This window comes from Rutidosis leptorrhynchoides, unplaced genomic scaffold, assembly GCF_046630445.1.
Source record: "Rutidosis leptorrhynchoides isolate AG116_Rl617_1_P2 unplaced genomic scaffold, CSIRO_AGI_Rlap_v1 contig55, whole genome shotgun sequence".
Classification (NCBI taxonomy): domain Eukaryota; kingdom Viridiplantae; phylum Streptophyta; class Magnoliopsida; order Asterales; family Asteraceae; genus Rutidosis; species Rutidosis leptorrhynchoides.
This window is the reverse complement of record NW_027266774.1, coordinates 56,203-80,970: the sequence shown is the minus strand read 5'-3', so window position 1 is coordinate 80,970 and position 24,768 is coordinate 56,203. Positions and strand designations below refer to the sequence as shown.

General features: G+C 35.5%; 2 protein-coding genes and 1 pseudogene across 2 annotated transcripts; 2 read left to right on the top strand and 1 right to left on the bottom strand.

The window, feature by feature from the left end:
• The first annotated feature begins 3,458 nt into the window (after positions 1-3,458).
• LOC139884414 (uncharacterized protein At5g08430-like) lies at positions 3,459-7,449 on the top strand. Its single transcript, XM_071868450.1, has 9 exons — positions 3,459-3,512; positions 4,162-4,882; positions 5,101-5,213; positions 5,416-5,475; positions 5,690-5,740; positions 6,060-6,130; positions 6,283-6,686; positions 6,831-6,920; positions 7,064-7,449. Exons 1-9 carry the CDS (start codon positions 3,459-3,461, stop codon positions 7,447-7,449), a joined length of 1,950 nt encoding a protein of 649 aa, XP_071724551.1.
• Positions 7,450-8,649: 1,200 nt separating this feature from the next.
• Positions 8,650-9,004, bottom strand: LOC139884424 (uncharacterized). The gene is made up of 2 exons (XM_071868460.1): positions 8,945-9,004; positions 8,650-8,793 (listed from the first exon to the last, which is right to left on the bottom strand). The coding sequence occupies exons 1-2, from the start codon at positions 9,002-9,004 to the stop codon at positions 8,650-8,652; spliced, it is 204 nt and encodes a 67-aa protein (XP_071724561.1).
• A 5,022-nt stretch (positions 9,005-14,026) lies between these two features.
• LOC139884413 (uncharacterized) lies at positions 14,027-22,114 on the top strand (annotated as a pseudogene).
• The last annotated feature ends 2,654 nt before the right edge of the window (positions 22,115-24,768 follow it).

Below are 24,768 nucleotides of genomic sequence, written 5' to 3'. Positions count from 1 at the left end.
ATTATATTCCGTAAAGCTTGCTATTAAAATAAAACGAGAGAAAAGAAGACTATCTCCATCTTCAACTTCAGTTCATTTAATTTGTACTTTGAATTTAAATTCACAGATAGAGTCTGAGTGCGCTACAGTCGTAGGGTTTGAAACGGAATGGTAAACAGATATAGTGAAATCGAACACACTGTGTCCGGTTTTGGTTTAGAGGTAATTAACTCTCGCTAATTAGGGTCGGACACATAGTGTCCGGTTTTGTGAAGAAAAAAAAAATAAAAATAAAACATAATCGGACACTATGTGTCCGGTGTTTTCATGCTATTATGTTTTTTTTTTCACAAAACCGGACACTATGTGTCCGATTATGCTATATTTTTTTCCGTGCACAACCGAACACATAGTGTTCGTTTTTGGTCTTCCACTTAATTAATCATACATGCACACTAATTAATCATTTGACTGTATTCGGTTTTATTTCTATCAACATGCTAATTAATCACTCATGTGCATGTACATGTATATACTAATTAATCATTTGTGTGCATGTATATGTTAATTAATCACTTAGATCATGCATGATATCATGCATTTTAAAGAAAACAAATGCACCAACCATACTCCTCAAGTGATTAATTAGCATACTTGTATGATTAATTAAAGAAACAAGATCAAAAACGAACACGGTGTGTTCGAGTGATTAATTAGCAAACTCCTCAAGTGATTAATTAGCATACTTGTATGATTAATTAAAGAAACAAATGCACCAACCATACTCCTCAAGTGATTAATTAGCATACTTGTAGCATACTTGTATGATTAATTAAAGAAACAAATGCACCAACCATACTCCTCAAGTGATTAATTAGCATACTTGTATGATTAATTAAAGAAACAAGACCACGGTGTGTTCGATTTAGATCGAACATGGTGAATCCGCTTTTCGGATAGTGGAAAAACACTGAATTCGATTAAGTTTTTTGTTAATCATAATCGAATACGTTGTAATCGTTTATGTGTGGATAGGACAAATTTTGCACAAATTTTGTTGCACACAAAATCGAACACTGTGAGTCCGATTTTGCTTCACCACAAAACCGAACACACCATGTCCGACTATGGTCTTTCAAAATTAATGCAATGGTTTAATTAAGCTAATCCCTATTATAGGAAGAAGATCGAACACACCATGTTCGATCTTCTTATTTTTCTCCACCTCCGCCACAAGACCACATATTCTGTCCAGGTATTACGATAATTACATATATATGTAATTAACTCGATAGAGTCTTCTCTGCATGTCCTAATCAGAATCGAATTTGAAAGGTACACTTTCTCGTCTACTCTTCTTTCTCTATCAAGCTCGATTGTTGATGCTATTAGTAAGTTTGATGATTTATTAAACCGTTTGTTTGTTTTTCTGTGTATTTGATTGAGTTGAGTAGATGCCTGGTGGTGGTCAGTCCTCATTTTGAGTGGAATACGTCACTTCGTTGGCGATGCTGCTACCGGCGATGATGATTTGACACCTTCCACGTTTACTACCAAAAGGAAGTTTTTGAGGGCATCGAAGAAGATGAAGATGGAGTACACTGGCTGGGGTTCTACTCCCTTAATTAGATTCCTGAAATCCCTTGGGCATGATGTTACAAATAGAATCTCCTGCTCTGATGTTACCTCCCTCATTGACAACTACATCAACTCCCTTAATTAGATTCCTGAAATCCCTTGGGCATGTTTAATTATTCCAAAGACATTCCCATTTCAATCATTTCCGATGACAACTTCACTGAGGTAATTTTCCGATGTCTGTGTTCAGTTTTATGGCTAATTAGTATGCATTTGTTGTGGGCTTGACAGTTTTCGCAATATATGTTGAAACTGGATGGTTATTTGTGCAAAACCTCTCTTCAATCAGCTTTAATATCAAATTATGGCAGGGAATGAAAGTCTTACATTTCAGTAACCAATTCGATAGCTTTGTTGTTTGGTTGCAGAAGGAATGTGAAAGTTTGCATCAGAAAGTGATAGATGGTTTACTGAAGAAACCCACTATTGTATGCTCCTTTATCTTTTTTCTTGCCCTTTTAGTAATAGGTCTTCGGAACAGTATTCGTTCTGCGGTCTTAATCTTGATTATCATGTTTATGATCTATTAGCATTTGTATCCTTTCTCCCGTGATTTTGTTTGTGATGGCATTATGCTAATGTTCGCAAACCTTTCAATAGGTGGAGTTTGAAGAAAAAGTCCGAGCCTTGCACGAGGATATCACAAAGCATGTACGTTATCATATTTTGCTGTCACCCTTCTTCTACATTCTCTTTGCTCTTCCTTTATTTCTTGGGCTCATGCAGTTAGAGAGAGAGGTGGGGTAATTTTTTAGGTGTTGTATTCCTTAATCACTCTTTCTTAGGGTCGTACTCCCACTCCCTGAAGTTAAATCAAATAAATTTCCTTCTTAAGTTGAAGATAACAGTGACTTTTATAGCAGTTGGCTATTAAGAAGTGCATGTTGAAGACTTTTAACACCACATTCTGTCCATCTCTTCTCCTTATCTGACATTTTTCTTCTTCTTATATCTCTTCCAGTGGCTTGGCAGGGAGATACATTTTTTACAGAATCTAATTGACAGGGCCAACTATTGATATTGAACCAAGTATTGGGACAATTTTCTTATTATTAGATGAATAAGCTGTACAGTGGGCTTGTCTATTTATAGACAAGTAATAAGGATGAACTAAAGCAAAGTGAAACTATAGGGACCTTAGTAAAGTTCGGCTACAACTAGGAGGACTAAACTATAATAGTCCTAATACCAACGAAAAGGGATGGCGCAGAGAATATCCTTTTATGATATTTGCATGTTATGTGCCATTATTTAAATCTTGTCTTATTAAGTGTTAAGCAGTGAAACTGATTTATAAGCAATATGTTGTCAGGAGTATGCACGTTCTATCCTTGACTAGATTTTCTTTGCCTGTACTCTGTTTGAGTATATGGAGAGAAAGACGCTGCTTCAGAAACCAAAGGAACAGTCTCGGCTTTTGCGCGAGATACCAAAGGTTATAGCTGAAGAAGTGAAAGTTGGACCTATGCCGAAGCTCCTTCAGAAACCAGATGAACAGTCACGGCTTTTGCGTAAGATACCAAATGTTACATCTGAAGAAGTGAAAGTTGAACCTACACCACAGAAAAATCTTCCAGATGGGGAACGACAGAGCTCCAGGGACTCACCAGCACCAGTTCTCAGAGAAGCTTTAGAGACTCCCACTGGTGATACTAAAAAAGCAAACAACTCAACATTTTGGACCATTTCTGTGGATGAATCTTCAACATTTGCTCAACATCTGCAAGCTAATGTGAAATGAAAGAGAGTGTCCAATTTGCTCTACGTCCTAAACTCTCTTGGGGGACAGCAGATGTTAGTGGTTCTGTGAAACGACGGTAGCTCCTTACCCGTGAAAGCAAATGGCGATCGTTGCCGGAGAAGAGAAGAAGAAGTCCGTTAAGAGGAGAGAGAGAGTAACAGAATAGAGAGAGAAACGGAGGGAGGGAGGGAAAAGTTTTTTGTTCTATTAAAGTCCTTCCCCTTATTGGAGGTGGTCTTACAACGACTCGGCCTAACATCTATGATGACAGACTCTATTTGAACCGAATTAATTTCTAATCGATTCTAATGAAACTATTGACTCAACTAACAGACTGAACCGATTTACTTAATTGTTTCTAACAGTAACTTTTAATTGAGTTGAATTTAGAATCCCTAATTCACAAATGTTATTATTGTTTCTCTCTCTCTTCAAACAAAAACTACAAAATGCTTTAGGGGGCCTATGTTGTTTGGGCCACCAAACGGGGGCCCAAACATATCTTTTATCGAAGAATGTGTTCGTAACGTCACCGTTTCACTCCCCACTCAATGAAAACCAGAGAGAGGACTTTCTCCATCTTCAAATTCAATTCACTTCATTGCATTTGTACTTGGGAAATTGGAATTCACAGATAAGAATTTATAAGAGTCTCCACGTCATGTCCTAATCTGACTCAAATTTGAAAGGTACACTTTCTCGTCTTCTCTTCCGACTCAATGTTGTTGTATTGTTTGTAAGTTTTATGAATTAGTATTTAAATTGATTGTTTGTTTGTCTGTGTATTTGATTGAGTTGAGTAGATGCCTGGTGGTGGTCAGTCCTCATTTTGGGTGGAAGAACGTCACGTCGTCGGCGATGCTGCTGGCGGCGATGATGATTTCACGCCATTTACATTTACTCCCAAAAGGAAGTTTTTGAGGCCGTCGAAGAAGATGAAGATGGAGTACACTGGCTGGGGTTCTACTGCGTTAATTAGATTCCTCAAATCACTTGGGCATGACGTTTCGAACAAAATCTCTCGCTCTGATGTTACTTCCCTCATTGACAACTACGTCAATGAAAATCGTCTCCTTCATCCCACCAAGAAGAAGAGGATTGACTGCGACCCTAACCTCTTCTCCATCTTCGGAAAGAAAAACATTAGCCGAGTCAAAATCTATGACTTGCTCGAACAGCACTTTACCGAAAACAAGGAAGACTCTTCTTCGGACGATACTGGTTCTGGGGAAGATGATTATTTGCTCAACTTTTTGGATGAAGATAGTAAGGAAGATGGGAGTCATCACAAGAAGGATTCCCTACCAAAAACCGAAGCTCCTCCGAAGAAAAGAAAAGGGTTTGCGGCCATCATTCCTGAAAACATCAAGCTTTTGTATCTCAAGAGGAGCTTAATCGAGGAGCTTCTTATTAAGGACCCCTGCCCCATCTTTGAAGCTAAAATGGTGGGAAGCTTTATCAGGATAAAAAATGACCCCAACGACTATCTCCAGAAATCCTCTCACCAGCTCGTGCAAGTCAGAGGTAAAATGCAGTATTCGCTATTTTACTAAATTTGCTCAAACATTATTCCTCTTAATATTGTGCATGCGACCTGAATTGCATTTATGTTGTATTCAGATTTTTCTTTCACCAACAATATCATCAAACATTGAATTTACTTCTGGCATAACTTAAAAAGGTTTTTTCCATTCTTCACTGTTGTTTTTTATTTTGATCTTATTTTGTGCTCTTTTCTGCAGGTGTAAAGGAGATCACAGACCGACAAGGTGTAGCCCCAAGGATTGTATTTGAAGTGTTTAATTATTCCAAAGACATTCCCTTTTCAATCATTTCCGATGACAACTTCACTGAGGTGATTTTCCCATGTTTCTTTTTAGTTTTGATGGTTAATGATTATGCATTTGTTGTGGGCTTGACTGTTTTCGCAATATTTGTTGAAACTGGATGGTTATTTGTGCAAAATCTAGCTTCAATCAGTTTAATGTCAAATTATGGCAGGGAACAAAAGTCTTACATATCAGAACTAATTAGATAGCTTTGTTGTTTGGTTGCAGGAGGAATGTGAAAGTTTGCATCAGAAAGTGATAGATGGTTTACTGAAGAAACCCACTATTGTATGTCCCTTTTATCATTTTTCTTGACTTTTAGTAAGAGGGCTTTGGAACAGTATTCCTTCGGTTGTCTTTACCTTGATTATCATGGATTTGATGTATTAGCATTTTATTCTTTCTCCTGTGATTTTGTTAGCGATGACATTCTGGTGCCTTCTTTCTTGTTCGGTTACTCCTGATTATGTCATTATGCTGACGTTCACAAATTTTTCAATAGGTGGAGTTTGAAGAAAAAGTCAGGGCTTTGCACGAGGATATCACAAAGCATGTATGTTATCATATTTCGCTGTCACCCTTCTTCTACATTTTCTCTGTGCTTTCTTTATTTCTTGGACACATGCGGTTAGAGAGAGAGGTGGTGTTGGCTGAGTTTATTATTTTGTAGGTGTATTCCTTAATCACTCTTTCTTAGGGCTGTACTCCCTGAAGTTTAATTAAATAAATTTCCTTCTTAGGTTTTAGATAACAGTGGTTTTTATAATGGCTGGCTAGTAAAATGTGCGTATTGAACACATTTTTCCTTTCAACACGTCTTGTCCATCTCTTCTCCTTATCTGACACTTGTTATCTTCTTATATTTCTTCCAGTGGCTTGACAGGGAGATACCTTTGTTGCAGAAGCTAATTGACAGAGCTAATGAAAAGGGATGGCGCAAAGAATATCCTTTTATGATATTTGCATGTTATGTGCAATAATTAAAATCTTTTCTTATTAAGTGTTAAGCAGTACTTAGCAAACTGATAATAAAAGTGTGGAGTGTTAAGCAGCGTAATCATGTTGCATCCTTGACTATATTTTCTTTGCTTGTACGCTATTTGAGTATATGGAGAGAAAGACACTACTTCAGAAACCAGATGAAAAGTCACGTCTTTTGCGTGAGATACCATATGTTATAGCTGAAGAGGTGAAAGTTGAACCTACGCCACAGAAAAGTCTTCTAGATGGGGAACAACAGGGCAGCAGAGACTCATCAGCACCAATTATTGGAGAAGCTTTAGAGACTCCTACTGGTGAGACTAAAAAAGCAAACAACTCTACATTTTGGACATTTTCTGTGGCTGAATCTTCAACATTTGCTCAAAACCTGCAAGCAAATGAAAAACCGGTAGGGAGCAATATTGGCTTATCTGTATCGGTTCCCTCAGAAATTCCTACTGCTGATGACGTAGCAAAATCAAAGCCATCTCCTGTAGCTGTTATGGCTATTTCAACAGGTGACTCGTTTACGCTTTTGTCATTCTTTTGGATCTAATATGTGCATCTGTTATACTTTCAGTTTCTCTTTTACATGTGAAATGAATGATTACTTTGGTGCATATTTGCTGAAAGTTACTGATCGGTTATTTATATATTTGCAGTAGTTCCTCGTGTTTCTATTCAAGCACTGGAGAACATCCAACCATCGATACAGAACCTGAATGATGGCACGATCCTTTCTCTAAATTTAGGTACAATATGGTGGTGATTGATTTCTTTATTTACATCTTCATGAAAACAAATTATACAATCTGCTGGTATTAATTGATGTCATATGGTTTTGTCATATGGTTTTGTTACTGAATCCCACATGATTATATTTTTCTATTTGCAGATAATCCCGATGATCCTATTCGAGCGCCACAGATCATCTTCGATAGGAACGAGAATAATGACATGCCAGCTCTAAACCTGGCTGCACCAGCCAGGATCGTGATCGATTTAAGTGACGATGAAGAAGAAGGAGAAGAAGAAGGAACCGATGATTCTGTCGTTCTGGACCCACCTCAAATGGAAGACTTACAATGTTTGGAATGGCACTATGTAGATCCCCAAGGAATTATTCAAGGTCCCTTTTCTCTCATATCTCTAAAACAATGGTGGGATGCTGAATATTTCCCTTTGGATTTCAAGGTTTGGAAGGGAAATAAGTTAAATAACCACATGGATGCTGTGTATTTGATTGATGTTATTCGTACTGCATTCCCAAAGCAATCATAGCCAAGCTGTGCAGTGCGAATGGTTGACATAGTGTCATTCCAGACACTGTTCGTCTTCCAAAACAACAGGATCATCGGTTTATTCTTCATCGTGACTGAAATCGATCACGATCCTGCTTGGCTGGTGTATTTCCTGTAAAATGTTTATGAATTTCAAGGAGATAACTCCCACCTTTGTATGTATATAATGGAAATGAAGTTTTGCTTTATTAGACATCCTTAAATCAGTCTGATAGGACATCAGTTTGCCATGTTTTCGGTGCCGAAACTGATCGGACGAAATGTGTTCTGTGACATTCTTATTATGCAACAAGGTATAATGATGTTAAACACTTGAACTCAAAGTTTGGGCTTGACATTTAAGCAAACACCTGGTCTCCAGGTGCTGAGATGAACGACAAAAGGGCAAACTCGGTGCGCTAAGACACCCCGTTTTGGGGGGTATGGGGGAGGATGTCGTAGTACGCAGTTTTCTCTTTGCATTTGCAAATAGACTGATTTCGTGACTCGAATCCGTTACTTTCAGGCTATAAAAGAGCAACCATAATCGGCTGCGATTGAGTCAAGGCTCACCCTCGCTAAGGACAAACAACAAAGAAAGAAAACTGGTGACATGCGACATGTGCCCTTCGAGCGTGCGGAACACGCGCCTGACACATGGAACTTTGCTGTAAATTAACTCATCGTGCCCCCTAACGTTTGATGACAGCATCTAGAGCCCCTTAAACTCTTCTTCCTTTGCAATCAAACCCACATTATTAAACTTAACTGTCCCTTAACTAACTTCGTTTTCTTCTATATAGCCCCGTTAATTATAATTTCTTCTTCTTCTTCTTCAACAGTTCAACTGAAATGATATTTGTTCATTTGACTGAGTACAGTCTACATGATGTAGTTTTGAGAATATTTCAACCTCTCCTCCATTTGAACTTTATTAATTTATTTTATTCGTACATTGCTCATGCAAATTCAAATTCTGGAGGATCATAATTTATCAAACCATGGAAAATGTAATTATAAGAACCAGGAAAGAGGAAACCAATGAGGCAAATTAAACTTTGTTGATTTCAAATAGGATAACAAAAACTTGGTTTACATTATAAACCCAACAACAAATCCCATGGTAATTTATGAGAGGAATTTGGATGAACAATTAATGTTCCATTTTAATATACTAGTAATTCCTATCCGATTTCGATGATCATTTGTTCATGCCAGTCGCATTCTTAACCGAATCAGCAGCATTACTCGCCTTTTCTTTCATCGTCTGTCCCATGTCTTGCATCGATTCTTTCGTGGATTGAGCTGCATTTCCCGCCTTATCCATCATGGTGTTTGCCTTCTCCTGTTAAAACCAAAATCAAAATTAGAAATAGTTTTTTTGCCAAAAATAATAAGTATTATCTCTATTCATAATAGTTGTCGTAAAATATAATGTATGTAAAAATTGACAACTATTTAACACGGAAATAGTAATTACTAATTTTATTAATTACTTGAGCTTGGCCCTTGGCCTCTCCAGCATTGTAGCTCATCTTCTGGGAATTGTCTGCCATCTTTAAAAAGTTGTTTACTCAAAATGCAAATAAGAAAGAAAGTAGTAGTGAGAGATGTGTTTGTCTTGCACGATTATCGAAGAATTTATATACTTTTCAAAACTGCTCCATTGCTTGACACGTGGCACTAACTTGATTAAAATTGCAAATCTTTTTTTTTCTTTGATAATAAGCAAATCTATTTTCAAGACATGGATGGATGAAGTCTTCATGAATGTTTTTTCGCGCCTTTAGCCTAGGAGGCTATTAAAATTGGGCCGAAACTATTGAAATTGGGCCAGAGCTTGGGCTGAGAAACCCAAATCAGTAGCCCTTTTTTTAACGCCTCGATAAATCCTAAAATTTGGGTTCGCGATCAAAAGTCAATCGAGAAGTCTCGACTCAGTTTGAGAATCGGACAAATTTTTCAACCGAACCCAACTAGAATAACAACAATAACTATTTTATGGTGGCCAGCTAGCCATATATTTGATTTGATGCGAGTCGTAACTTATTTAGGGTACGTAATGTACTTGACGAAAAACGAGATTAATTAATTAGTATGATTAAGCGCGTAAGAGGAAGGCGTGATGAAATTATTTTAATAGTATTATCTTGGTTTTCTGATTTACAAGTAATATATAAATAATTTAAATAAATATCGATGAAAATTCACGCTCATTTCCAAATCAAATACTTTTTTTTTTTTTTTTCAAAAGTATCATCAGTATATTTTGATGGATATGCTATGCCCTACTCTCAAGTTTAAGATTATTCTTATAAAAATCGACTCCATAGTTTCTTCATAAAAGCAAAATATATATACATATATGTTATTTTATTTTATTTTTGAAATTGACATATATGTATTTATAATTTGTTACATTACATGATCTAATACTATTATCTCGTAATATATGCTTCATATAGAGGCAGAACCAAAATTCAAAAATGGGTGCCCGAAAATAATTTAATCGATTTTCATAAAATTTTAGCCGTACCGTATGTTTTTGTAATTGTTGTTATCATATTTGTGAGTAGAAAATGTTAAATTTATTACTATATGAATAAAATAAAATAATTTATCTTACATTAATTGAGATGTAATGTGAGGATTAAAGATAAAAATCTTCCTAGAGAATCGATCCTAGCGGGGCAAATAGTATGCTTAGCATCTTAACCGCCAGGTTTTAGTGGATTATTTGATCATTGGTGCATATAATTATATAGATTGAATTTTAAATATTTGGGAAACGCGTGCACATCTCAAATTCTTTTCGAAATCAGGATACGCCGTGGCCCACCTAAATCTAAGGTGGATCCATACTTGGTTCATTATAAGCTTGCATGTTCATATTTTTAATTTGTTACGCAATACTAAAACTAATGTAAAAGTAACTATTTGGTCTCTTTCTACATCGTCCCTCCAAATATAAAATGAACTAAATCGTCCTTCAAACGTTAACTTTTGAATTATTTAGTCCCTCGACCGTTAGTGTCGTTAAATTTTACCTACGTGTCAATTTTAGCCAATCATAACTTGACACGTGTACATGACGTGTAAAAAAATTACAGCTAGACTTTCTTATTTCGGTTTAAAATCGAATCGGACCGGAACCGGACCGGATAATCTATAGTTTAATTAATCTAATTAAACTAAGCCCCTATGTTTTTCTCTCTATTCACTTCCGTCCCTGCACATCACCATGGAAACACTCTTCCTCCCGCCGCCCTCTTCATCACATTTTTAATTCATTTTACTAACAATCGATCTTCTGCAATCCTGCATTCTTGGGTAAAGCGAACAACTTGCCCATTTAATTCCTTTTTTCAAACTGGTGTAAGCTTAGAATTGAAGATTTCCCAGCTCTAAAGCTGCATTTGAATACTTTCTAATCAAGTTAAGAGCTTTTGATATCTTCCGTCAAGTGCTCTGATCTGCATTTTGAGAAGCAACGATATTTGGGTTCACTTCTTTATTTTCTGGGTATGTTTTCTTTTCTGGAAATTTTGATTTTGATTTTCTGTATCTGACTGATTGATAGCTGAGAAAATGGGGGAAAGATAGAGTATATACATGGTCAACGAGAAAAAACGAAACTTTTTTTTTTGTGGGGTAGATCTCATATTTAGAATGTTGAATGGAATTTTTATACTGGTGTTGTTAACTTTTGTTCAGATTCCAGTTTAGTTTTGAACTTTGTTTGATTCAAAAAGCTATAAGCCATTCATATGTTGTGTGCTAGTGTGATTTATGTTTGAATGTGTTAATTGATTTTAAGTTGATTATATCCAGTTTATGATCTATTTTAATCTGATTTGGGGGAAATGGGATTTCGTGTAGGTTGAAAGCATGATAAAGAGAGTAGATGAAGAGGGCGGCGGGAGATGAAGAGGGCGGCGGGAGAGGAAGAGTGTTTCCATGGTGATGTGCAGGGACGGAAGTGAATAGAAAGAAAGATAGGGGCTTAGTTTAATTAGATTAATTAAACTATAGATTATTCGGTTTAATTGTGGTCCGGTTCCGGTCCGATTCGATTTTAAACCGAAATAAGAAAGTCTAGCTGTAATTTTTTTACACGTCATGTACACGTGTCAAGTTATGATTGGCTAAAATTGACACGTAGGCAAAACTTAACGACACTAACGGTCGAGGGACTAAATAGTTTAAAAATTAACGTTTGAGAGACGATTTAGTTCATTTTATATTTGGAGGGACGATATAGTTCAACAACGTTTGAAAGAAGGACCAAATAGTTACTTTTACCCTAAAATTAATGCTAGTAATAATATAGAGCTGTTCGTATTTGACCGTAGAGAAATATATAATGTTATGTGACATGTCGATCCGGCAATTCTTGACTCCCTGATTCATACTATTCCTCTTGCTTATTTTGTCGTCTAGTAGTATTTGGAACCGGTCCACACTCCACATATCTGTTGTCATGTTTTGAAGGAGAAACTCTTGGATGGCAATTTTTAAACAATTCATTACTCTCTCTCTCTCTACATGTTATGTTATACTTTTACGTTTTGTCTTAAAAAATAATTCTCATATATAATGTAAATTAAAATATATTCTATTTTTCAAAATTTTCTTTATTAAATCAGTAAAAGAATATAATTTAAAGAACTAAAATTTTAGATGCAGCAGGGTGCATCTTCACATCATTCTCAATTGTTTGACATATCTCTATGTGTATGTACCTTCCTATTAGTCAATTAAAATCAAATGTCATTTTTCACCTCATGTATCAACCTATTTACATTCAGTCTTTCACCTCAAAATATAATTTTATTGCGAACCTATCGTATATTATATACACACACGTATTTTTCATTTCACTAATTGTTCTTTTTGTTAATATTTTAAAATATATATATCGACAGAGACGGAAAGAAAAATAAATTAAATAATTTCAATCATACAAAAATATATTACTTTCGTCTCAAAATAAATATAAATGTTTTTATATAATTTATATTGAAAAATTTGCATCTATTTTAAAACGGAAAAGTACTAAATTTTATATGTGATCAAGATAACTTTAAAAAAAAAAAAAAAAACTATATATGTGATAAAGATAATATATATAATAATACTGTTATAGTACGTATCACATACTTTATCGTATAGGAAGTTTTTTCCAGAAGTTTCTCTATGTTTAAGGTATTTTGTGTGTTGCCCTTATCATTTTCTAAAGCAATGTTATACGCTAAATATTTCACGACCTACGGGCTACATAAGCTGATCAGCCCGTAGCATATATGGTTTAGGATAATTTACCGCTATCATTCGATTTATACTTCTATTCATTTATATATATTCTCTTCGTTTTTAACTAACTGTAAATTTTTTTATGCGATATTTTTACATTGAAAGAACAACATTTAATTAGAGATAGAAATATACAACAGTTAATTAAAAATATCCCTACTATTTTTAGGTCAATAAAAAATGCCATTGTGGTTAGTCATTTGTGAATTTTATTCCACTCCATCGTTCTTTACAAGTCACTCTTTTTTTCTTTTTCTTTCTGGTAAAGATACAATACAAGTCTTAATATAGTCGTTAGTCATTGTTTATTTCTTTTGTTAGCATATGAGCGAAGTACGCATATCAATAATATAGTCGTTGTCTCCTTGACTTAAAAACACAGCAATTATTATCCAAAAAAAAAAAAAAAGCAATTACTAATTAAATTGCAAGTTCGTATATAGTCGCATTATCATTTTTTTCTGGTGAATATTGTATTAAATTTTCTACTTAATTAGTTTTGTGAGATAGTCCAATTATTCAACTTTATAGATTAGTTTCGAATCGACAAGTAATATTAAAAAACTATTAATGATCAAAAGAAAGTCAAATCTCACATTGTTTAAATAATAATCTATATTACACAATCCTGATCATTTCCCAAATCGATATTATTCATGAGGTGCTCCTATTTGACCGCAGGGAATTACATATTGTTGTTTGTGACTAAACATGTCACACACGTCTTAAGCATGATTGTTTTTAAAAGTTGTTGTTTAAATATGTAACTTTAACATTATTAATTTGATTTTTTTTTTAAAGCAGCCTTTTCAAAGTTCAGTTTTAGAACCTTCCTAGAAAAATATAAAATGAAACAGAGTTTTTTTTTTTAAAAATAATAATAATAATAATTTGTTGACTTGTTCATGCAACCTTATGGTGTATTAATTTATTACTAGTCTAGTCTATGTTCAAAAAATAAAATAAAATAAAAATCTATTACTAGTCTGAGTATCATCTGATGAAGTATATATCGACGACACAAGGTCTTTCAAATTAATAAAAAATTAAACGCCGTTTTTTTAAAAAAGAAAAATCAAATTAAACGCCGTTGATGGTATGGAATATTAAAATACGACAAAATTAGTCTATTTCCCAAGTAAAAGCTGTAATTTGTTAAAAGATATGACATAATTCGTCATCGCACCTGTAATAAATACGACCTTACTTAGAAATGAAATACTAATATATGTCAAAGTTGTAGGAATAATTATCAAAAGGTAAAAATGAAATTCTTCTTGTTCGTCTTACTTCATTTCCTTTTCATCTTCTCGTTCTTACCCAATTTAGCAAAATCAGATGTTATTGGGGACACCATTAATGCAACTCAAAGTCTTAAAGATGGAGATACCTTAGTCTCAGCTAATGGGACCTTTGAGCTTGGATTCTTTAGTCCTGGTTCTAGTTCCCTTAAATACTTGTCGATTCGATACAGCGAAATTCCTGACAAGACAATTACTTGGGTTGCGAATCGAGAGGTTGGAATCAACACCACGTCCGGCGTCCTAAGGCTTTCCGAGGAAGGAATTCTTAACCTGGTCCAGAGTGAGAATTCCACGTCATCTGTCTGGGCGTCTAATGTTACGAGGTCTGCGAATAGTCCGGTCGTGCAGCTCTTAGATTCGGGAAATCTGGTCGTGCGCGACTCGGACGATGAAAACTCGGATAACTACTTGTGGCAGAGTTTTGATTATCCTGGAGATACCGGACTTCCGGGTTTGAAATTCGGGATAAACAAGAAAACGGGTCTAGACCGATTCATATCGAATTGGAAAAGCACGGATAATCCTTCTAGAGGAAATTACACTTACGGATTCGATATTTCCGGACTTCCACAGATAGTCCTAAAACAGGATTCGACTCTGAAATTCCGATCAGGTCCCTGGAACGGTCTTCAGTTCAGCGGGATGCCGGAAATAAGATCGAACTCGTTACTGACTTACACATACGTTTCGAATGACGATGACGTTTACTTGCTAGTGGAGATAAATAACAGCTCGACGTTAACAAGGGTGATTCTAAACTCTCAAGGAGTCGTACAATGGTACATCTACAATGCTGGAGCTTGGACTCTTAACACAGCAGCTCTAATGGATGCTTGTGACACTTACGGAACTTGTGGGGCCTATGGAATGTGTGATAACAATAACTCGCCGTTATGCAGTTGTTTGAATGGATTCGATCCGAAGAATCCTGATGAATGGGATCTCGGGACTGGGACAAGTGGGTGTGTTAGGAAAACTGAGTTGGATTGTATTAGTGATGGGTTTGACGAGGTTTTGGGAGTTAAAGTTCCTGATACGAAGAAAGTATGGACTAATAGTACGATTGACCTTGAGGAATGTAGAAGAATCTGTTTGAGTAACTGCTCGTGCACGGCTTACGCGAATTCGGACTTGACAAATGGAGGAAGTGGCTGCATTCAATGGTTTGATGATTTGATTGATATGAGAAGCTTCCCTGAAAGCGAGCAGAATATTTATATAAGGCTGGCTGCGTCCGATTTAGGTATGATATTAAATTATCCCTAAACCAATATAGCTAGGATTGTGTTAACTAATAGGGCAAACCCTTTTATGGGCATCAGAGGATGAAGTCGATGTATGCAGCCTTCCTCTTGCAATTGTAAAGAGGCTGTTTCCGAGCTAGGATTGATTTAACTGATTTTTAATTATATTTATTTATTATTGTTTTGTCCTAATGAATTATTTGCTGTGTTTGCATATATATAGCCGCAATAGGTGGTGGAAGTTCAAGTAAAACAGTTTGGATTGCTGTTGGAGTTTCATTGTTTGTAGTTTTATTGATCATAGGCCTAGCTGTTTATTTTTGGAGAAGAAAGCGTCCGAAAAGAGGTACGCCCGCCTGGAATTTCATTTCTGTACTGTGTAATGATAGTCTAATATTAGTCTGAATTACAATTGGGCAAATAATGAAGATGTTTTACTTCAGAAGAACAATTAATTATCATTTTGTATTTTCATATTCCTGGAAAAATTATATATGCAGGTCCTGTTAAAAGTATTCCTAAAGCTAGCAGATCTGAGGAAAACCCAGATGAAGATTTAGATTTACCAATTTTCGACTTGGACACGATTGTTTCTGCAACCAATGACTTTGCATTCCAAAATAAACTTGGAGAAGGTGGTTTTGGACCTGTCTATAAGGTACCAATCTCTTAAATATCCGTTTTAAGTTGCGTAAAAATCAAATTTCAAGCTCGCTAACGACTTCTTTTATGTATAACATTGTTATTATGAAGGGTGTATTGAAGGATGGACAAGAGATTGCTGTGAAGAGGTTATCAACAGAATCTAGACAAGGTCTAAATGAGTTCAAGAATGAAGTTTCACACATTGCGAAACTTCAGCACCGAAATTTGGTGAGGCTTCTAGGATGCTGTATTGAAGACGACGAAAAGATGTTGATCTACGAATTTATGCCTAACAAAAGCCTAGATTTCTTCCTTTTCAGTATGTCCCTCAGTTAATCATTCTAATTTCCTTAGAATTCTTTTTATGTTAATTAAAGAACTAACCAGTTGAAAAATTCTGAGTAGATGAAACTCAAAGCGTGTCATTAAGTTGGTCTCAGCGTTACAACATTATCAATGGGATCGCGAGAGGACTTCTCTATCTACATCAAGATTCTAGACTAAGAATCATTCATAGAGATCTCAAAGGCAGTAATGTATTGTTAGATAATGAAATGAACCCGAAAATTTCAGACTTTGGTCTTGCTAGAAGCTTCGGAGAGAAGGAAACAGAAGTAGAAACAAAGAAAGTTGTTGGAACTTAGTAAGTAAACTAAATTTAATCTGAAATTTGAAGTTTTTAACCTTGTAATGGTCCATCTGGCTTAATTTTTTTTTTTGTTATTGTTACGTGCAGCGGCTATATGTCTCCTGAATATGCCATTGATGGCCTTTACTCGATAAAATCTGATGTGTTCAGCTATGGCGTTATGGTGTTAGAGATTGTGAGTGGGAGGAGAAACAGAGGATTCAATCACCCTGATCATCATCACAACCTTCTTGGTCACGTAAGGGCATTTCTGGCTTTTTACTCCAACAATTCCTTTTTCTTTTATAAAATTAGTATCGGTCCTAGTACAAATACCGATTAATGAGTTACTACATCCGTCTCACGATATGTGATTTTTATATTTTTAAGTGCATTCAAGTATACATATCAATATATATTTGGATGCTTCTTAAAATAAAACATATCTATTGTGAGACAGTGCATAAGGTTCGCCTTATCCTTAGATACTGATCATCAAAAGTTACATTTTTTTTTATACGTACGAAACCAAATAGAATAGCACGAATAGGCACTAAATCTAAGGCAAATGCATCAGTCGAAAACGTTTGCGATGAGAGTAATATGGTGGTGCTGACAATTTTTTTATATGTAGGCATGGAGATTATTTTATGAGGACAGGCCATGGGAGTTAGTGGCTGATACAATAAGGGAGAGCTGCAACCTAAATGAAGTGCTTCGAGCAGTTCACATTGGTCTTTTATGCGTTCAACGTAGCCCGGACGATAGGCCAAGCATGTCAGGTGTAGTTCTGATGTTGGGCGGCGAAGGACAATTGCCTCAGCCTAAACAACCAGGATTCTTTACCGAACGAGATGTTGTTGAAGGTGATTCTTCAACGTCAAGTCAGAGACCATTTTTAGATAATCAGTATACTATTACAGTAGTAGAGCCGAGATAGTATATAGCACTAATACACAAATTATGTAGATAGTTGTTTGTTTAATGTTAGGTGTTTATATAGTTTGGGATTCACAACGAGATCTTGAATTTGATTCTCGAAAATCAGACATGGGATTTGAATTATTAAATTTTTTTTTCCGTTATTTTTTCTCGATGTAAGAAGAATCAGGAGAGCCTAAATCTGGGCTAGCAAAGCCTGTGACCGACGCATTGAATTTTGATGGCGCAAAAACTGATTGATGGCTATAATATTTGGTTTTTCGGCCCCATGACAAGAAGACATCTTCAATATTCATTATGAAAAAAATTATATTAATGAGGCTAACTAACTGTGTTAATACTTGGGCCAGTTTACTATTTGAATTTTGTAGGTCCTATTTTCTCTCAAATGTGTGGTCTGATTTTATATGAGTGTCAATTCACTAAATTTTTTATGTTATGGTTAACTTCTTATTTCATTGATATAAGTAGGTATAAAATCGAAATTACAATCATGAAGAAAGACAACAATTAAATAGTCACTTAAAGAAAACCGAACCAATATTACAAACTCGAATAAAAATGGAGCCGCTAAACTAATGAATTGAGGATTGTGTTGCAAGAAGCGCAAACGATAGCGCGAAATGAGCTTATATTTGGAAAGATTTCTCAGAGTGTTGCAAAACCCCATCTAATTCAAACGTTTGATAGGGAAAATAACTTCCAAATTTAAAGTTACTAACTCCAAATAGGTACGAATAAGCCCGAATACTAATACGGAAGAAAAGCAAGACCCTCAAAGAATCCCCGCCAAGAATACTTAAAATTATTATTACAATGTTTTTGTAAATATTTTACTTTAAATCTATAAATAATTTCTATAATGTACACATTATACTACTATATAATTATCTAGAGTTTAATTTTAAAATCATGTACTTAAAGAATAATGTAAATGAAATATACCATTAAAAATGGGGATTAAAAAAAAAAGTAATGAGCTGTTTATAAGAATAATCCTATAAGTTTAGTCAACCATCCATCTTGACCGCAGATGAACATTATTCACTACTGTATTGTATATGCTGATGGCTTTGGAGTTCATCTTTGACCGCCAGCCCGCCACCTCTATTATGGTCATTGTCGTGATTTCGTTTATAAATGACATCTGGCGGTCTGGTTATTGGTTTTTAGGTTGACATTTAACGGTCCTGTCCAAATACTAAAATCCAGTCCCTCCATTATTAGTTTATAAGATATTTTAGTCAAAGCTCGTGACTTGGAATCTAAGGAAAATTACAAAAAAACAGTTGATGTTGATGTTGACGTTGATTTTCCATCTGAGAAAGTTAGCTCATGGGAAAATCCTTTTAAAGAAAAAGCACTATGTAATTATTACCCCATTTAGCAGACATAGGAAATCTATGTCTGCTCTCTAACTCTTGAAATGAAAACTTGTTTTGCTTCATCACTTGTTGTCGTGCTTTACTCTGTTTCATTATTAGCCAATTTAGTAATATCTGCTATTCTGGGAAACTCCATTAACACAACTCATCCACTCAAAGATGGAAACAATTTGACCTCACCAGATTCCACCTTTCAACTTGGATTCTTTAGTCCTACTGGCTTTCCCACTCGCAGGTACTTAGGATTGTGGTACACGCAATCTCCAGACACCATCCCATGGGTTGCCAACAGAGAACTTCCTCTAAATAGCTCATCAGGTGTTCTACAAATGTCCTCTGAGGGAATTCTTCATCTTCTCGATGAAAATGGCACCTTTGTTTGGTCGTCCAACGTATCAGGACGAGCTATAAGTAATCCTATCGCGCAGCTATTGGATTCCGGAAATTTCGTGATTAAAGATGAAAATGACGACGACCCAGATCATTACTTGTGGCAGAGCTTTGATTATCCTGGAGATACTGTAATTCCAGGCATGAAACTTGGGGTTAATAAAACAACTGGCCATGATACTTTCCTTACGGCCTGGAAGAGTACGGATGATCCATCTATAGGTGAATACACTTTCGGATTCGATATTTCTACTCTTCCACAGTTGGTTGTGAAATTGAATTCTAGTATTAGGTGGCGTTCTGGTCCATGGAATGGTTACCTCTTCACTGGGATGCCAGAGGTAACATCAAAGCTTTTATTTGATTTTGAATATGTTTCGAATGATGAGCAAGTATATCTCATTGCCAACCCAATTAGCAACTCCTCGATTTCAAAGTTGGTTCTCACTTCTGAAGGAACTCTACGGTTTTTCGCTTGGACTTCTGGCACTTGGACGGAAAATGTCGGAGGCCAAACCGATGCTTGTGATTATTACAGGACTTGTGGCACGTATGGCTTGTGCGAAAACGACAATTCGCCTTTATGCAGTTGTATGAATGGATTCAAACCTAGGAATCTACAACAATGGGACTATGGTAATGGGACAAATGGGTGTGTTAGAAAGACTCAACTGAATTGTGTCGGAGACGGATTTCAGAAGGTTGCCAAGGTAAAGGTTCCGGATACTCTGAAATACTGGTCTGATAACAGCACGGATCTAGTGGAATGTAAAAATCTCTGTTTGAAGAATTGTTCGTGCACGGCATATTCAAATTTGGATGTAACGGGGAAAGGAAGTGGCTGTCTTCAATGGGTTGTTGACCTGGTCGATACGAGAACATTCCCTGACACTGGCCAAGATATTTTCGTGAGAATTACAGCGTCTGACATGGGTAAGAATTTATACATCAGTAGTGTTTTCAGCATAAAGGGAATGAATATGATTTTAGTCGACACTCATTATCCTAGACTCAATAATTATACTTTAGTTCGATCCGATGAGTGTGATGGCGGATGATCGATTATTTTTATTTATTATTTCCCTTTTTTAGGTTCTTACTTATCCTAATGAATTCATGGTGTTATTTCTTATGTGCAGAAGCAACTGCGGATAAGAAGTCCAATACAAGGTGGATAATACTCGGAACTTCGTTATCCGTGGCTGTGTTGATGATGGTTGTAGTTGTGTTTTCTTGGAGAAATAAATGCTTCAGAAAATATGGTACATCTTAACTTTTTCCATGATTTTCATTCTATTTCTATTGATAGTTTCCAATTTGATGAACTTTGAGAAGAACGATGCATGATGAGCAAGTGTTTCACTTAACTCACCCTTCATAATTTTCCTTGCAGGATTTTTCAAAACGAGTCCTAATGATGGAAACAATGACGATCTAGAATTGCCATTATTTGACATGGCCACACTTTCTTGTGCAACAAATGGATTTTCCTATGAGAACAAACTTGGAGAAGGAGGTTTTGGACCTGTCTATAAGGTAACAGTCAGATTTACCTCCTTTTAGCAAAAAAAAATATGGCATAAATGTCGTCATGTGAACCTTTTATTATACGATTAATAGGGTATCTTAAAGGATGGGCAAGAAATAGCTGTGAAGAGGCTATCGACAGAATCTAAACAAGGACTCGATGAATTCAAGAATGAAGTTTCACACATTGCCAAGCTTCAACACCGGAATTTGGTAAAGATTCTAGGATGCTGCATGGAAGGCATTGAAAATATGCTGGTTTACGAATTTATGCCTAACAAAAGTCTCGATTTCTTCCTTTTCGGTAAGTCTGCTGTTAACTTCTAAAGTAAATGTAGAAGATTCTCGACTGAGAGTTGTTGAATGAAAATCTGAGCAGATGAAGAGCGAAGCATTTCATTAAAATGGCCTCAACGCTATCACATCATCAATGGGATTGCTCGGGGGATTCTTTATCTCCATCAAGATTCTAGGCTAAGAATCATACATAGAGACCTGAAAGCTGATAATATTCTATTAGATCCTGAAATGAACCCAAAAATTTCAGATTTCGGTCTTGCCAGAAGCTTTGGAGAAATGGACACTAAAGCAGCAACAAAAAAAGTGATCGGAACCTAGTAAGTAACTTCAACATCTCTCCTAAAAGAATGAGCTTATTTTCTTAGATAGTTAACTAGTAATGGTTGCTCACAGCGGTTACATGTCTCCGGAATATGCTCTTGATGGGGTCTACTCTGTGAAATCCGATGTGTTCAGCTACGGAGTTTTGGTGTTAGAGATTGTGAGTGGGAGAAGAAACAGAGGCTTCTATCACCCTGACCACAATCATAACCTTCTAGGCCATGTAAGTATTTAATAGATTACTTGGCTCACGTAAGTTCCTGTTTGTCTTGGCAGTAGGAAGGTTTAGTCCTTTTTTTTTTTCCATCTTCAAAAGCTAATGTTAGGATTTATTGAACCGGTTTAATGGTCTGTGTAGGCATGGAGACTAGTCTGTGAAGGCAGACAGCTTGAACTGGTTTCTGAAACAATCAGGGACACATGCAATCTAAGTGAAGTGTTTCGATCGATTCATATAGGTCTGTTATGCGTGCAGTGAAGTCCTCTTGATCGGCCAACAATGGCGGAAGTAGTTCTGATGATGGGCAGTGAAGGACGACTGCCGCAACCTACGCATCCAGGTTTTTTCTCGGAAAGGGATTTGGTAGATGTTAGCTCATCAACATCAAGCAGCCAGAAACCATTTGCAAAACATGAATATACAATTACAGTGTTAGAGGCTAGGTGAATATTAAATGATGTATTGTAATTTGAATATCTTACAAACAATTACTAATCCTTTTGTACATTGGAAGTCAAGTCACGAGAGCTTAACTTTTTGTAGGTAATCCGTGTTGGCTAGTGAAATCTATTTTGTTAGGATTAGGTGTTTTCAGATTTTTCTTTCAAGAGTTTATCTAACTGCTAAAGAGACCTTAATAGAGTCGAGCAGATTGAATTCCTACTGACGTTGACAGGCAAACATATTTTGATTTCAAATTGAAGCAGAACAGAAATTCAGTTGCGTCGAAAGTTAATCAAGACTAGAGAGTAACTTCCAAATGCAAACTCGTTCGATCCGTCAAGTTTTCGTCACATTAGAAACTCTTTAAATTAATACTCGGTAAATTAATAAACTCTCTAAAATAATAAATTTGTCCGGTCTCGACTTGGGCCAATGTAAAAAATTGAAAAACTTATAAAATAATAAGATAATAATTTTTCGGGAGATTCCCTTATAATTTTCCGTTCTAAGAAAATCATAAATTAATAATTCATAGAAATTGAAAAAAAAAATATTATACTCTATTGAAATATGATTCAATATGAGTCCCAAGGTTTGTTCCAACGTAATTCTAAAAGGCATAGACTAATTCGTCTTTTTGTTTGATATGTACAGTATAATTACTTAGTTTATACGGAAATATGAATTACGTTGAATCGGTTAAAAACTCTTTAAATTAATAATTATTAATTTATCGATAAATTAATAACTCTCTAAATTAATAAATTTCTCCGATCCTGACATTATTAATTTATAAAATTTTAACTGTAATCGGTTTTGCGAGCTGAATCGACTCCTGATTAAACATGATTAAACTGACAACATTTCCATCCGAAAACGTAATCTATAAAGTGATTGTGGTGGCTGATGCATAAATATTCTCGCCTGTAAAATCATTGACGGATGCTAGAAATTTATTCCGAAATCGCGAAAGTAATATTTTTGACCCAGCGTCGGGATCGTTCATGAAATTTTTTTTAAGAAATCCGTGAACTTTAACTTTTTTTTTTTTTTTTTTTTAATTCTTATCTTCAATCCTTTTCTATTTTAATAGAACTCTAAACAGTAGATATTTTTCCTTTCTATGGTATGAATTTATATTGTGGCAATTCACTATTATCGTTACATATTTAGGTATTTATTGGTAGGTATCTACTACTTCAATATTCAAGAATCACACGATACTCAATCTAGTCTAGCTAAAACATAAAAAAAAGTTGCGATCGATCATAAATAGAATCTATGCTTAGAAATATTAAATGTCATTAACATACATGCATATAGACTCACAAACTTATAACTCCAGTAATAGATCACTTATTGAATGAGAAATATTTAACATCATTAATTAATATCTGATCCAAAACATCATTAATATAAGCTGACAAGTGACAAGAGATACATTGCTTTTTTACCATAAAAGAGTTAATCAATTACTAATCCGTATCATGAATATGCATAACAATGTATCAAAATCGATAAGTCAATCGATTACAACACTCCAATCTCCCTTTCACACTTAATACTCTATAAAAATTGCTCTATAAATATCACAAGTCAATTGGCCTTAAACACACTAAACTTACTAATTTGCTCTTCTTTAATTACCAGTCAATTTCATCATGGCTAGACCAAACTCTTCACTGCTCGTACTTTCCTTCGTGATCACTGCAACTCTTCTGATCACCCAATCCGACGCTTTATTTTGCACCGAAATCATGTCACATTTATCGCCGTGTTTAGATTACATTATAAATGGTCGTTCTCTAGTTTCTGTTACTCCAGAATGCTGTAAAGGGGCAAAGAACGTTCTAGGTTTGGACAAGGCCAAATCTTATCGGCAACAAAGTTGCGGCTGCTTGAAAGGGATATTCGCTAGCTTTAAAGGGGCCAAGGTTTCTAATGCTGCTGAAATTCCCACCAAGTGTGGATTCAAGTCTCCTTTCAAGATTAGCATGGGAACTGATTGCACTAAGTTAGTATTCGATGGACTAAATCAATCCGTTTTAACAAAATCGACGCTTAAACCGACTGAATCAATTGTATTGAATTCATAGAACTCTATTTGTTGCTATGTTCTCTGTGACAACATTAATGTTAGACCTTGTCTAGCCGGTTTTATCCTTTTATAAAAAAAAAAGTATGAACTGTTCGGTTTTTTCCAATTTAGTTGATTACTCCATCCTAGACATGCATCTACATGATATATCAATATTTCTAACTAACATGATATTGTTTTCCTTTGCAGGGTCATGAGATCAGGATGATCTTGAGGGGCAAAGATGATTCGATAAAGAAAAAATATTTCAGTAAAATAAGATTGATCAGTTATCTTGTAAATTGTAATAATGTTTGCAAAATTCTATTTAAGAAATGATACATCTCTTAGTTGTCAATTTGATGGCTCCCTTAGTCTACGATCTCTGGAATTTGAAACGTGCTCTTACTAATTAAGCTGAACGTCAAGAATACGCAGTACAAATAAAAGGAATAATTGCATGGAGGTCCTTCAATTATACCCAAAAAAACGGATGAATGCATAAAGCTATTTAACGTCACACACGTATCCATAAACCATAGATCCATTTAAAAGGGAAAAATGCTCTCACAGGTTTCTA